At 39.0% G+C, this 15,839-nt stretch overlaps 1 protein-coding gene across 1 annotated transcript in view; it reads right to left on the bottom strand.

Moving 5' to 3' along the window:
- The window catches only part of LOC145243544 (transketolase-like), a 229,154-nt gene that overhangs the window by 108,834 nt on the left and 104,481 nt on the right, over nucleotides 1–15,839 (bottom strand). Inside the window, exons 10-11 of the mRNA XM_080106523.1 lie at nucleotides 11,100–11,314; nucleotides 7,448–7,664 (exon numbers count right to left, since the gene is read on the bottom strand). Coding sequence (XP_079962649.1) covers nucleotides 7,448–7,664; nucleotides 11,100–11,314 — 432 coding nt within the window. The remainder of the gene's footprint in view (nucleotides 1–7,447; nucleotides 7,665–11,099; nucleotides 11,315–15,839) is intronic.

Here is a 15,839-nt window from a genome sequence, read left to right on the forward strand (position 1 = left end):
AAATGTTTTCGCTGCGGCCGACGCGGACATTTTGCAAGGAATTGCACCAACAGGGGGTGTGTGCGCTGTTTTAATTGTGGCGATTTGGGGCATCTAGCCCAAAACTGTGCGGGAAACGTATCAGGGGAGAGGACGTCAGCGCCGCCCTGCTCCCTGAGCAAAATTTGAACAAGGCGCAACCAGTGATGACCGTCTACGTAAACAGGATACCCTGCTCAGCACTTCTCGACTCAGGCTGTTCGCATACTATAGTGAGCGCCAGGCTGTGTCCAAGTTGGACTAAAAGAAAGATGAAAGTCACCACGATAGGAGGCGAGACCCAGACATGCTGTGGAGCTGGAACTGTCGAGGTCTACACGGACACCGGTGCAGCCACTAAGATCAATGTGCTCGTGACCCAAGGAAATCTCCTGGGGTTTGACCTGTTGCTCGGATACGATGCCATCAAGGCGCTGGGGGGAGTCGCAATTCATCAGGATGGAAAAGTGCGATTCTTGGAGGCTCCAGTGTGTGCAGCGCTCCACATCGATCGGCCGGATTTTACAGTGGACTACGACTCTCGCAAGAGTGCCTGGATTGCATCTTGGAAGTGGACTGAGGGAAGGGCACCGACTAAACTCAAGAATGGGGTTGCAGAGTACCCTATACCCAGTGAGGCCCGAGCAGAATACGAAAGGGAACTAAAGGCGTGGATCCAAGATGGCTGGTTAATCCCCTACCCTGAGGACAAGCTTGGGCCTCCCAAGGGTCTAATACCCTTGATGGCAGTAGTCCAGCATAACAAGTCGAAAGTACGGCCGGTGCTGGACTTTAGGGAGCTAAACAAGCATATTGAACCTACACTGCCGATGCTGACGTATGCACCAGCAAGTTAAGGGAATGGCGTCAGAAAGGCACTAATGTCTCGATATTGGATTTGCGAAAAGCCTATTTACAGGAGCAAGTTGATGAGACGTTGTGGCCGTTCCAGACAGTTTGGTTCCAGGGGCAGAGGTACTGCCTTACACGCCTCGGCTTTGGCCTAAATGTGGCACCACAGATTATGAAGACTATTGTCAACACAGTATTGTCCCAAGAAAAGCCCATGAGGGACTCAACGTCAGCTCACATTGATGACGTATACGCCAATGAAGATGTACAGTCTGCGTCATGTCAAAGAAAAGTTGGCTCAGTTTGGTCTGGAATGCAAGAATCCCGAACGTTTGAGGGAAGGAGCACGTGTATTGGGATAGGATGTTTATGTGGAAGATGGAGGCGTGGCAGCGAAATTCCAAGCATCCCCAACATCGTTACAAGGCGGACTGTTTTTTCTTGGTGTGGAAAACTTGTTGGGTCACCTACCGGCCTGTGGCTGGCTCCGCGCAGCTGTTGGTGTAATTAAACGCAGAGCAAATTTAACAACCACGGGTTGGGATGACATATCCGATGATGTCCTACTAACTGATGATTAAAGAGACACTGGAGAGAGTGAACAAGAAGGACCCTGCCTGTGGGCGGTGGTGTGTTAACGGAGACAACATAGGTGTGTGGGTTGATGCCAGTTCTTTGGCGTTGGGAGTATCGTTGGAGCAAGGAGGAAAACGTGTTCGAAGATGCATGTTGTCTGCGGCCTGTAACAGATTCTCAGCATATCAACCTGGCAGAGCTGGACGCCGTTGTAAACGGGATAAATCTGGCCCTGCAGTGGCAGTCTAAGAAGTTGACCTTGTACACAGATTCTCTCTGTGTCTACCACTGGGTGTCTGACACACTTTCAGGACGGACATGAATCCGTACCAAGGCAGCAAGCGAAATGTTAATACGGAGAAGGCTAGACACGCTAAAAAACCTGGTACCTGAGTATGGGCTATCACTGAGCGTCACTCTGGTGCCATCACATTGTAATTGTGCTGACCAACTGACCCGAGTACCTCACAAATGGTATGAAGCCGCGAAGATGGGAATGGAGATTACTGCTCAATCTTGTGCAGTTGCAATTGACCCATGTCAAATACTAAAAATTCATGCACAGACCGGACATCCGGGTATCAAGAGGACTCTTTATTTTGTGAGGCGCGTATACCCAGCAGTGACCAAGATGGATGTCAGACAGATCATCAGAAATTGTGAGGCTTGCCAGTCTATTGATCCGGCACCAGAGCGATGGCAGAAGGGTCGATTGGAAGTTGAGGGTGTGTGGCAGCGGCTGGCCATGGATATCACCCATTACAGTGGCAAGCCCTTTCTAACTCTCATTGATTGCGGGTCTACGAGATTTGCGGTGTGGCGGCAGATGACCAGACAGGATTTGGCAAATGTTGTTCGCCACCTATCATCCATTTTTTCTGAGTGAGGTGCGCCGGAAGAGCTCCTGACTGACAATGATGCAGCGTTTTGTAGCCAGCAAGTCCGGCAGTTGTTAGATGAGTGGGGCGTCCGACTACGGTTGCGATGTGCGCATGTGCCGTCAGGAAATGGCATTGCTGAAAGAAGCCATCGCGGCATCAAGAGAATTGCTGCCAGGAAGCGATGTACTATTACGGAAGCCACATATTGGTATAACATTATGCCAAAGGACGGGATGTCTCCTTCAACCGCACCTGCGAATGCTATTTACACATACCGAGTCGGAGTGAAGGGAATCAACACTACGCAGCCAGCCGACAAGGGAACATGTAACAGATATGAAGTGGGAGATCCAGTGTGGGTGCGGCCCCCAGGAAATCGGTGCACCGACAAGTTTAAGCGAGGACAAATATCCGGAGTGATTAGCCAGCAGTCTGTGTTGGTCGATGGAACCCCACGACATGTGCGAGATCTTCGCCCAGCTACCGAGGCGCGTCACACAACTACAGAAGAAAGCAGTGAAGCGTCCAATGATGAGCTGCTGATACACGGATTCAGTGAGCCCCCTCCAGAGACTGATTGTGATACTTCGTCTGATGAGGCGGAACCAGATCCAGAGCCCGAATCTGAACCAGTGAATGTACCTCTTCGCAGAAGCACACGCACTAAAAGCCCCCCCCCCTCCAAATGCTCCCTATGTGATCATCAGATCAGGGAGGAGTGTAATGCGCATCCAGGAGACAAGCACCCGCGTGTTTGTGTGTTGTGTGGGTGCGTAAGAGAGACGGACGAAAAGTAAAGACTTACCTCGGGGTCGGCTCGGCGAAGATCAAGATGGCGGCCGCCGTCTTTTGTAAAGGATGATATCTCGCAAAGTCACATGAATTCTCGCAATATGCAAATTTAGCCGGCCTGCAACGGCCATAAAAGCGGGTGATTGAAAGACGTTGGGGGAGCGATGATTGACTTGGTCGGGAATCATGTTGCTGTTGCTTCTCGTGCCGTGTGGGTGTGAGCATATCTTACCGTTGTTGGGACCGTTCTGAGTAACCAATTTTTGGGTCCGTTCTGAGTAACCGTTCGCGTCCATCTAGGTACCTTGCTAGTTGGATTCCGTGCAGAACCGGTGTTTACTGGTTATTGAATTGCTTTACGTTGCTGCAACATTACACATCTACAGAGGGCGCAGTACTTTTAAAGGATTTTCCTTATACATCTACAGAGGGTGCAGTAATTTTAAAGGACTTTCCTTACACATTTTCTACACATTGACCTGTCTGGTGATTTACGATTTTAATTATTTTCATTTAATATAGAAAAAGCAAAATGGGCACAAATGTTTGTGAATGTACACGAAAGGCTGTTTGCATCGATTAGATTCTGCAAGTTTTCACATACTTCCCAGATTGTAACATCTCAGATTCGCAAACAGACATCGTCTATCTTTTTTGATAGAGTTAAACAAAATTCCCTCCAGTGTTTGTCTTTTTCCTATAAATAAAGCAAAACTATTCGGATGCAAACACCTAGCCCTTGGTCAATGTAGGGGGAACTCCTCATACTTAGACAATTACTATTTGAATACTGCCAGAATGCACCCTTTTTGGGGGGGAGCTGGTTTTCTCCCCACGTTAAAAGCGACCTTGTGTCTAATTTGCTTTCGTGGGAGGTTTAAAAGCAACGCCATTTCTGCAAATCATCTTTTGTTTTTGATTGACTATGTAAAATTTGAACGTTTTAAACTTCCGGTCGCGTCATGGAGTAGCGGTAAGACGTCAGATTTTCTTTCACTTTCTTTTCTGCCTTCGCATCATGGGTTCGAGCCTGCTTGCCTACTACCACATTTTTTTTCCTTCTCAACACACACCTAAACACCCGGGCAATGCTGGTTACCCAGGCTAGTTTTAAATAAAATGACGATTTTCTGGTTTAAATATCAAGATCACTGAAGTTCTAATAAACTTATAGATCAAATAATGCATCTTTGCCGATTTTCTTTGACGCTATTTCTTCAAATAATGGCGCATGAGATTTGGTTTTTCTTCACAAAAAAAAAAAATAAAATAAAAATAAAGAAAAATAAAAAAATAAAAATTACACGCAGCAGTACAACTTGCAACAACCGTCAAGTCAACTAGATAATAAATGGAAGCTGAACGATGCCATGTACACGACTCAACAATACCAAACAATTTTGTCCACATGACTAGACACGTTTCTGAACAACTTCGTCAAACAACCACAGCAATTACTGAATGACTCGAGTATCAGCTTTTTATAACCCTTGGACGAACTCATTTTCGCAATAGGTAGGCATGACTTAGTCATTGGCATACAATTGTTGAATGCTTTCGCACATGCTTGTCATACTTCTGATCTCAACATCACACGAATGCTGGGCAGGCTGCTTTTTCCTGATACTTTACAGGTTCAGGAATTTCCTCACTGGTGCTTGTGTGTCGCATTATTGAACTCTTTCTGCTCTGGATCCTTGGGTGCATCATTCTATAGGGAGCTTTCTTCATGTGGTTATTTGTATAGGAATGGGGCTTTGTCATCTGAGGAGGTAATTTAGTCACGAGTTGAGCAATCATTTCGCACACTTATCCTTTATGTGGCATGGTGTTCTATTAACCGAGACAGTCTTGTCTACAGGTGTAACGTTGTGCCAGTAAACTGCTTCCAAGATCGTGCACCGTTTTCCTGACGCAATGCACTTTGTGCGATGGGACCTCTCAATTATTGTTTCCTAATGGTATGTGGGCGCACTAAAGTCGATGTGCATGCCCCACATCTGTGTAAATCAGCAAATCTTTCCACAAACCACTGCGCCATTGTCTGTAAGCAAATTACTTGATGTGCCCCTTTCACAGAACACAATCTCCAGTTTTGTCGGTGCAACTTTTTCCAGATGGCAAAACAGCTAAGGCCAGTCTATCAATGTCAGGTATAACAGTGTCGAAATGGGTTATATCCATAGCAACACTTCTCCAATTTTCAAGCATGTCAAACCTACCTGGTTTCGAATGCACTGGAGCTGGACCTATGGATTTGTATTCTGTGCAATCCCCAGCTACTGTCCGCACTTCACCTATTACGAAGTATGTCCTCTTCATACCGGAATGTCTACTGGACCGATGGATTGTCTGTAACTGAGAAACATTTTGTTCGTTGGTTACAACACATACAAGTTCTTTAGGTTTTGTCATTTTACGAATTTCATTTAACCATCACTGTGATACCCGAGTAAGTTGGTCAGCTGGGAGGAGTAGCTGTGTCTAGTGCCAGTGAGGTAACTTTTCCAGAGCCTCCACATCAATCACCAGTGCATATTCCAAGGTCAACTCTTGCAGCATGGAGAGGCGACACCTAATTAACATTTCAGATGCTGTAATGAATAGTTTTAGCTTTCCACTTAACACCTCGCAGCACAGCATCAGGCTCAGCTAAATTTATATGCTTGTCCTTATGCATTGCCAGCTTGCGTCTTCTGCCACAGAACCATTGCTTTCCACAACCATGCTTGTGGCAATGGAACTAGCATCCACCCACACTAACATCTACACAGATACACCAGTCAGAGTTTGTCTTTCGGATATGGTAGCAGTCACTCGTTCATCCACATTTGCAATTCACGACCATATTCCTCATGAATTTGTGCTGGGGCTGAATTTTCTGCAAGTTTATTTTTCAACATAATTGGAGGTTAGTTACCAGCCCATTTCCAAAATGCGATCCACTTTCTAATGGTTCATACTCAGAGAAATCAGGTCCGGTAATGATGATGGTAGCAAAATTTGTTTGCTGAAATGTGGAAAAGTTACCTCACTGGCACTAGACACAGCTACTCCTCCCAGCCACTTGATTGCGTCCAGCCTAAGCAACAAATCAAATCTCACTAAGATTTTTATGTTAATGCTCAGCTTTTCACCAACGTTAACTTGCACTACTGCTATTCCATAGCAGCTAAGTGTGCACCACTTTCCTTGTCTATTCCTTACAACACAACCTGCGAACTAGTAACGGCGTGTATCCAGCAACCACTAGAGCTGTACGTCGGGTTCCATTGATGCAGACACTTACAACCGATAATGTTTGAGGGATGAGATTGTCACTGAACCAATTGAATTGGGTCCATGACAATTATAACATCACCAGATACTTATCCCATCTCCTTAGGCATGGTTTGTGCTGACCATGCAGCTACTGCAGCCTGCTCTATAACTAGTGCAGTTCCAGCATGTGACAGATCTAGATTATCCATCTGGAAGGATGCCAGTTATAGCTCTTCCAAATGTTCAGGCAATGCAACAATGAATGCACCCATCCGATACGCCACCAAACAGGACTGCTCTGTTTTGCCAAAAATACATTGATCGTTTCACTTGGTTGAAGACGGAGTGCTGCAAACTGCTTCCATGCAGTGAAGGGATCCAAGGCAAAGTACTGTGTTTTCTTTACACAATCAAAATCTACATGCTTCTCATCACGGGTACACAGCATACACACCGCCTGATAAACGCATCAGGATGATGCGCTCGATATGTTTCAACTTCATTCAGTGGACATCAGTTTAGCTTTCTCCAGCCCTTTCTATTGACTTTCTGGAGCAACTGCCATCAAATACTGGTATAAACCTTGGGCCGAAGACCATATTGACTGAAATAGCTAACAGGCTTGATGAGGGGGGGGGGGATGTTATAAGCAGCAATACAACTACGACAACCTTCAAGTAAACGGAGACTCAATAATTCTGTCCATACACTCTAGCATGGTTCCCAACAATTTTGTCCACATAATTAGATATAATCATGAACAACTCCATTGAAATGACCAGATACTGCCGAGGTTGCTCTGATAACGTAACTTACTGAATGATTCTGGTATTAGCTTTTTATAGCTCTTGGACAAACTTATTTTCATTGTAGGTAGGCCTGATGATGACATTGGCATGCAACTGTTTAGTGTTGATATCAGTATTTAGTACATAAATAACATTTTATGCTACAAGTAATAAGTGGAAAAAAAAAAAAAAAAAAATCCTAAAAGAACTTTATCCCCAATTCAATAAAAAAGGAGAAAACGCTCCAGAATATTAAAAACAAAATCTTTGTATTCTTACCTTGCATATAATGATCTTCAACTGTAATTATTTTACCATTTGTCTTGCAAGCAGCTTTATAGATGGTTTTTTCATCGATTGGTTTAATAGTGAATGGATCTATGATGCAGATGTTGACTCCTTCTTCGGCCAATTTGTCAGCAGCTTTTACTGCTTCGACAAGAGTCACACATGCACCAATCACAGTCACTTTGTCATCACTGCTCTCACGGATAACCTATTAAAATGTAGTTCCAAGAATTAAAAATTATTCAACTTTTAGTTTGTTTTTTTTTTTACTCTAAATTTAGTTTCTCATACTCATTTTGGTGATAATTGTTAGAACTTGACAAAATAAGTGGACTGTTTAAATAAGGCACTATTTAAGGTTTAAAAAGAAATTTTGCATGAAGGTCATTCAAAAAGTGATTAATACTTAACCTCAGAAACAAGTTTTTTTTTTAAAGGATTTTTCATGTACTTTGAAATCAGAAGGTAGAATCCTTATTCAAAAAATTTAGAAGCTTCAAAGAGACTGAAAAGAAATGGAAATTTAGACAGGAGATTAAATTTAAGTATTATAAGCAACAACTTTGCAAGAACAGCCCAGACAAGTGAACAAGTGCAAGTATATCCATTTCCTTAGTTTGGGAAGATGGCATCAGTGTCCCAGCCAAGCCATCTTATCTTACAGAGTTTGTGCAGATTTTTAATGTCCATTTTTAAGAACTTTTCGAAGTTTTTCAAGGTCTTCTCCAGACAAAAGTGACGTTTTCAAAACAAAATTTGATATATAAACGATATAAACCAAAAAACTTAATTGACCATAGGAAAAGTCATTTTCGTTTATCTTTATTTCATGAAGTAGTTTTAAAAGGTCAGTTATTTACATGGAGTTCTCTAATGCACAACAAAACTGGTCAACTATTTACAACTATTTAAGCTCACCACTGCACTATCATTTGTGATTTTGAATCATTTTCAGTTCTTGTTTAGTTTGAAACATTTCTTTGAGCTTAGCCAGTTCAGTTTATTTTTTTCTGACTGAACCCAACAAACTTCAGATCCAATGACAGTTATCTGCTAACCCAAAGGTAACATTGCTCCATGACATTATCACAGTCCTCTTCCTTTGGGTTCTCGTTGTGCACAAGAATGTTTAATACATTTTTAAATTCTCTTCTACACTACCTGCTGCATGACCATCCATTTTGGGTTGAGAGAAGACAGCTATCCAACAAGGGAATAAGATAACAGAGACGAGATGACATGCATAATAGAAGGCCGAGATGTGAAGAGAGATGTGTAATAGAGTTTTTAAACAGAGTGGTGGAATGCATTATTGAAAAGGGGGATACATACAAAGTTCAAGACGATGGGACAGCGTGATGATGCATGTAAACTTGAAAGACAACACATTACCTTATAGTTAAAATAACAAAGATAAGCCTTACAAACAGACATTTATTTCCAGCTGGTGATGAGAATCCAATGCCTGGCTAAATTGCTACCTTGTCTCGTCTTCCTCTTCTCCACTTCCAAAGGAGCTTAGGCTAACTCTCTCGAACTGAACTGGAGTCTAACTTAACTATATATATTGATTCTATATTTCTTTGTAATGTCAGAACGTAGCCAAACGTGCATGAAATGCACATGGACATTGCATATGCTTCCGACAGGTGTCCTAGCAAAGGACATTCTTTAATTATTCCTTTGACCTAACTTTTTTAGTTATTTCTAACAACAATGGATAATTCCACTGCATTCCTGGAATCATATCTAATAACTATGTTTTAATTTTTGATAACTATTCCAGCATTCTCCTTTAATAATAATTATATTTGATCCTACTTTGTTTAAATACCGGGATTTTTCCTCTTCAATATACAACAAGTGGGCATTTATGTAGGATTTTCTTCACCTGAAGAAATTTATAGTCTCAATTCTGAAGGCAAGCATCTGTCTCTCAGAAACCCCATTGCGACCTCCTTGCTCTTTTCTGTAAGAAACTCGAGTTCCACCTAGTTGAGCCTCAAACTGAATTTCTGGATTGTAAAACACAATCACTTTTAAAAATTTCAGTTTGCATCGTGCAAAAGATGTTTATAAACAAAAATTTAAAAAGTGAAAAAATTTTAAATTTGCCTTGGAATGTATCTAAAGCAGTGACTGAAACATTAAAGAACAACTGCTTGTAGTAAAATAGGGACATAAATGAATATTAACATTTAATGCTGCCAAGACTAAACTTCTTTACTTTAACATAACTATTCAGTGAACTAGCTGTACCCTAAAACACATTGCTGTGGTTCAATTTGGTGTAATGGAAAAAAAAAAAAAAAAAAAAAAAAAAATCTAAAAAAAGAGAAAATGCAGGTATTCTTAGTACAGCAATCCACTCTAAAAATTGAAATAAAAATTAAATAACTAAAAAAAAAAAAAAAAAAAACAAAAAACTGGTACACTTAAGAATTTGACCCGGATCTTTGGGCTTGACCAGCAATCACTGGATTAAGCCGATTAATTATTAAGCAGAGGTTTTTTTTTTTGTATTAAAAAATGTGAGTTTTTAATAAGTATTTGGGTGAGGGGGGGGATACTACAAACAAAATCGAAAAAGTTGTCCAAAAACAAATGTTATCAAAAGTAAAATACTTTTATACCTAACTGGATAATTTTTTAGTATAATGTAAAATGTTTATTGGTGTATTTGAAAAAAAAAAAAAAAAAAAACACCAACAAAAAAACAAATGGTGAACTGTTGAATACAAAGTTTGGGAAAATGAATTAAAACTAAAAACTGTACAAACTCAAATATGTTACTGTGACATGGGCTGACATATTTGGTAGGTTTCTGAGTTTTTTTAGTTTTAACTCATTTTCCCTAACTTAATGTAATCAAGAGTCTGCCACCATTTGTATTTTTCAAATCCACCGATAAATGTTTTGAGTCAAATGTTACATTGAATAAAAACACTAAAAAATTATCCAGTTAGTAACCTATCTTGCCTTTGATAACATTGTTTTTTGTTTTGACAACATTTTGAATCTTTGTGTATACAAAGCCAATGGGGGTATTTTTGTTTACTTTTTTTTTTATTATTTTAAATATTTTTTCCAAGTTAAATTTAAATTTCACAATATTTATTTTTTTTTTTTTTTTTAAATAAATTGTTAGTTGAAAGCACAGAATAGTTACAAAACACCATCCCCTCCCAATGGGAAGAATGGCTAAAAAAAAAAAAAAAAAAAAAAAAAAAACTTGTTTGCTGAAATAATCGCCAATTTTAGTATCTCCCACACTCAGCCAATTGGTGATCTTATGCCAGTCTTTGCTGCTCCATAACACTTTTGCTGATAAGATTTCAGACAAATTCGAAAATTTTTTCTTTTTTTTTTTTTTTTTTTTTAAATATTTTAATATTTTTCCGTTTTAAGTTTATAAAAACACGCTTGGATTAGATAAAAATGCTATCGAAAAAGAAAAATGGGTCTGTAGTTTTTAGTTTATCGAAAACAAACATACTAAGAGTTTCATTTATATATATACATACATTATATATATATATATATATATATATATATATATATATATATATATATATATATATACACATATATATATATAAAAAACACCAACATTTATTCAGTGAATTAAAAACATTGCACTCACCTTTGCCTGGCCAATTTGAAAGTTCTCAGCATTCTTGTAAATAACAGGAGTGTTTGGTCTGCTGGTTCGGATAAAACAAATTCCTTTTGTGTTGGCAGCAAGTTCTACAGCTCTCTCACAAGAGACAGCATCACTTGGATAAAAGACTGTAGACCCTGGAATGCTGCGGAACATAGCAATATCTTCCAATGCCATTTGCGATGGGCCATCTTCACCTGGGAAAATTTTCAAACATTAAATCAGACAGTACACTTTAAGAGGAAACATACTCAATTTATGGAGACAAAAATGAATATGCACATTTATTATATGATTTTAATAAAAAAACTTCATTAATAAATAAAAATTATATATATATATATATATATATATATATATATATATATATATATATATATATTAGCAAAAATACCCGTCGTTGACTGGGTTCAAAAGCAGCCTACAGAAAATGGACTCTGATTTAAGTATGATAAGTTATGAAAAGGAAGGGTTGTAAAGAGAGCTTCGAATTTGGGGGTATCAACACCAAAGCAAAATATGATGAAAGTAAAAATGAAATAGATAGATTGATTGATTGGTTTTACGGCATTGAAATAACTGAAATAATCGCCAATTTTAGTGTCTCCCACTTTTGGGACTCAGCCAATTGGTTGATTGATTGATTGATTGATTGGTTTTACGGCATATCAACCTATGTGGTCATTTAATGCCGGAGTCCTTTTTTTTTTTTTTTTTAACTTTTTTTATTGGGAGGGGGGGAATGACTTTTTCAGCCTTTCCTCCCTTTTTTTATAAAATTGAACTAAGAAATTAAATGTTGTATTTATACATGGATGTGTCTATTTGGGTGACTTTAAATTTCCTTAAATTTTCTTATATAAATTTACTTTCCTTAGGTATGCTAGAACATTTGCTGAGTTGACCTTTTCAAAAAGGTCTTCCATATTGCTTTCTGTATAATATAATTTTCTAGTTGGGGCAAGGTCATCACACCCAACTAGGATATGTTTTACTGTGAGTGTCTCCTGGCATGGGATGCACTCTGGCGCTGATTCTCCATTTAGTATATAAGAATGAGTAAAGTTGGTGTGCCCTATGCGCAGCCGAGTCAGTATCACATTTTCTCGGCGTGATCTCTTGGTGTCCGGACATCGTTCCTTAAGTTCAGGTTTGATTGAGTATAATTTGTTGCCCTCTTGCTGACTCCACCGCAGTTGCCATTTTTCCTGTATGTATGCTTTTATCTGGGGTCTAAGATCAGTATGTGGAATCTTAAAATTGTCAGTTGGAAGGTGAGAAGATCTTTTTGCAGCTGTATCTGCCCTGTCATTGCCTTTGATCCCCACATGGCTGGGGATCCAGACAAGAATAATGATTTTAGTAGTTGAAAGGATATTGATTTTTTCTATTAATTTTGTTGTTAGTGGATTTTCTTGTTTTTGATTTTGTATAGATAATAGGACTGATAGAGAATCTGTGAGAATGATGAAGTTTTTGGTGGTTTCCTCTGAAATTATGTTGAGTGCTAGATCGATAGCTATAGTCTCTGCAGTGAATATAGATGCTTCATTTTGAAGATTTCTCTTCATTGTGGTTTTATGGTACGTTGCTGCACATCCAGTGTGATTGTTGCTTTTAGACCCGTCTGTGTAGATAAAGGTGTAGTCTGAATATTGTAATTTTAAATGTTGAAGTTCGTCGTGGTATTCAATAGGGTTTGTGGTAGATTTGGACTTTTTGTTTAGGTTGAGTTTTATTTCAACTTGTTTCATGGTCCATGGGGGTGTTTTAGGCAGTATGAAGTTGTGAATGCTGGAGATTGGAATTTTCGATTCTTCAATACTTTCCTTCATTCGGAGCCCGAACGTTTTGATAGTTTTTCTTCTCATGTTAAAGAGTTCTTCATATTTAGGATAGAAGGTACATTGGTATGCAGGGTTGTTTGGGCAAGACTTCAGTTTCAGTAAATATTGACGGGCTAACTTTTCTCGCCTTAGATCTAGTGGGGGTTCGTGTGCTTCCGTGTATAGACTGTTCACGGGGGAAGTTCTGTATGCTCCTAGGGCCAATCTTAGGCCAGTATGGTGAATAGGGTCTAGGCTTTTTATATATGATGTTCGGGTTGATCCATATATGAAACAACCGTAGTCTAGCTTTGAGCGGACTAGTGCTCTGTAAAGTTTAAGGAGTGTTACCCTGTCTGCACCCCAATCGGTATGTGCTACCACTCTCAAAAGATTTACAGCTTTGTTACATTTTTTTTTCAGATAGTTTATGTGTGGGATGAATGTTAACTTTTTGTCAAATAAAATCCCTAAGAATTTGTACTGGTCAGTAACGGGTATGGGCATTCCTTCCATGGTTAGGACAGGATCATTATGCATGTTCTTTAGTTTGCAGAAATGCATGCATTTCGTTTTTCTTTTGGAGAATCTAAATCCATTCTCTTCCGTCCATCTCATTACTTTGTTTAAGCACAATTGAAGCTTCCTTTCTATTATAGATATATATCTAGATCTACAGCATATTAGGAAGTCATCCACATATAGGGAGATATCTACCCCAGGGTTAAGGTTTTTTACAATGTTGTTAATTCGGATACTGAACAGGGTCACTGACAGTATACTCCCTTGAGGTACTCCATTCTCTTGTTCTTTCAAGTCCGAGAGAGTTGTGCCAACCTTTATTCTGAACCGTCTATTTTTTAAAAAATTTTCAATAAAAATTGGCATTCTGCCTTTTAGTCCAAGCGCCTTCAGATCCCTTGTAACACCGTACTTCCACACAGTATCGTAGGCTTTTTCCATGTCAAAAAAACACTGCTGTTAAATGTTCCTTCCTTACAAAGGCTTCTCTGATGAAGGTTTCAAGTCTGACTATGTGGTCTATTGAACTTCGGTTTTTCCTGAATCCTGTTTGAAATTCTGTAATAAGATTCTCTGTTTCCAGGAACCAGATTAGTCTTTTGTTTATAATCCTTTCCATGGTCTTACAAATGCAGCTTGTTAGAGCTATTGGCCTGAAATTCAATGGATGTGAGACGTTACTTGATTGGGATTGGATGTTTGAGTTTTCAGATTTGGGGATTGGTATTATTGTGGCCTCTTTCCAGGTCTCGGGTACGTTTCCACTGGACCATATAATGTTGAAAATTTAAAGTAGGTATTTCATTGAGGTTTCTGGAAGTTTTTTGAGGATTTCATATGGAATTTCATCGGGCCCTGTAGCTGTGTCATGGGATTTGGTTAGCGATTCTTTTAATTCAGGCAAAGTAAGAGCTTGGTTGTATTTTTCAGTATTTTGTGATTTAAATAGAATTTTCTTTTTCTCTTCCTTTTCTCTAATCTTTTTGAATTTCTCTGTCTGTCACATGATGAAATTTTTGATAAATTATCTGCCAGGTTATTGGAAATGTCTTTTTGATCGGTGTATATTTTGTTGCCTTTAGAGATGTGGGATATTGGTGTACTAATACACTTTCCTTCTATTTTCCTCATCATCATCCAAACTGTTTTCGCCTTGGTATTCACATTAATTTTGGATATATAATTTCTCCAAGTTGTTCTTTTGGATTCCTTTATGATTCGTCTGGCTTTTGCTCTGTTGTTTTTGAAGAAATCCAGATTTTCGCTTGTTGGATACTTTTCGAATTTTCTCAAGGCAGCTCGTCGAGCTCTGATGGCTTTTCTGCATTCTTTTGTGAACCAAGGTTTGTTGTGATTGTTGGTTTTGGTTGTTTTCGGTATGGTATTATTTGCTATGTTTGTGAGTGTTTTAATGAAGTAGTTCAAATGGTCATCTTCATCATTCTTTTCGATAATTAATTGGTTTTTGCACTGTTCCTGGAAGTCTTCCCAATCCGCTTTATGTAGGTTCCATTTGGGTGTTTTTTGTTCAGTGCTAGTACTTAGACTTTCCAGGATGATTGGGAAATGATCACTCCCACAGGTGTCATTGTGTACTTTCCAGTCATAGTCCATATATATATGGAAGGATCACATAAGGTAAGGTCAATGGCGGTGAAAGTACCTGTTGCTGGGTACATATAGGTGTAGTTTTGATTATTAAGGAGGCATAGATTATTTTTATTTATTATGTTTTCTATTTTTCCTTTTTTTATTTATTTCTTTACTTCCCCATATTACATTGTGACTGTTGAGATCTAGTAGAAAAAAAGGGTTTAGGGAGTTGTTTTATTAATTGAGTTATCTCAGTTTCGTTGATTGTATCTTTTGGAGGGATGTATATTGAGCAAAGTGTTATAGTTCTATGTAGAGTCACTGAAACTGCAATTGCTTGCAAGTTTATGTTTATATTTATTTGTCTTTGAGGGACTTCATTCTTCACAAGTATTGATGTGCCTCCAGAAGCTCTGTCCGTATCTTTATTTATGTAGTTGTAAGATGTGTAGTGTTTTATGTTGATGGTATTATTTTCTTTCAGAAAGGTCTCCTGTAGACAGGCAAGTGCTGGGCTCATATTTGTTATTAATAATGTGAGTTCATTTTGGTTTTTTTATCCCTCTGATATTCCATTGTAATATTTTGTTCATCATTTGGAATTGTGTTCAACTTCCATCGTCTCCAATCCCTCAAATCTATTTTCTGTCGGAGTCCCTGTTCGAGATATAGATCGGGATCTTTCTTTTCCTGTTTTTGTTTGTTTTTTTTTTTTGTCTGGGGGGATTTTTGATTCTTTTCTGGCTTGTGATGTGTTTGATGGTTGTTCGGTTGTTTTTGT

This window comes from Euprymna scolopes, chromosome 22 (genome assembly GCF_053919585.1).
Source record: "Euprymna scolopes isolate OS-2025 chromosome 22, ASM5391958v1, whole genome shotgun sequence".
Classification (NCBI taxonomy): Eukaryota; Metazoa; Mollusca; class Cephalopoda; order Sepiida; family Sepiolidae; genus Euprymna; species Euprymna scolopes.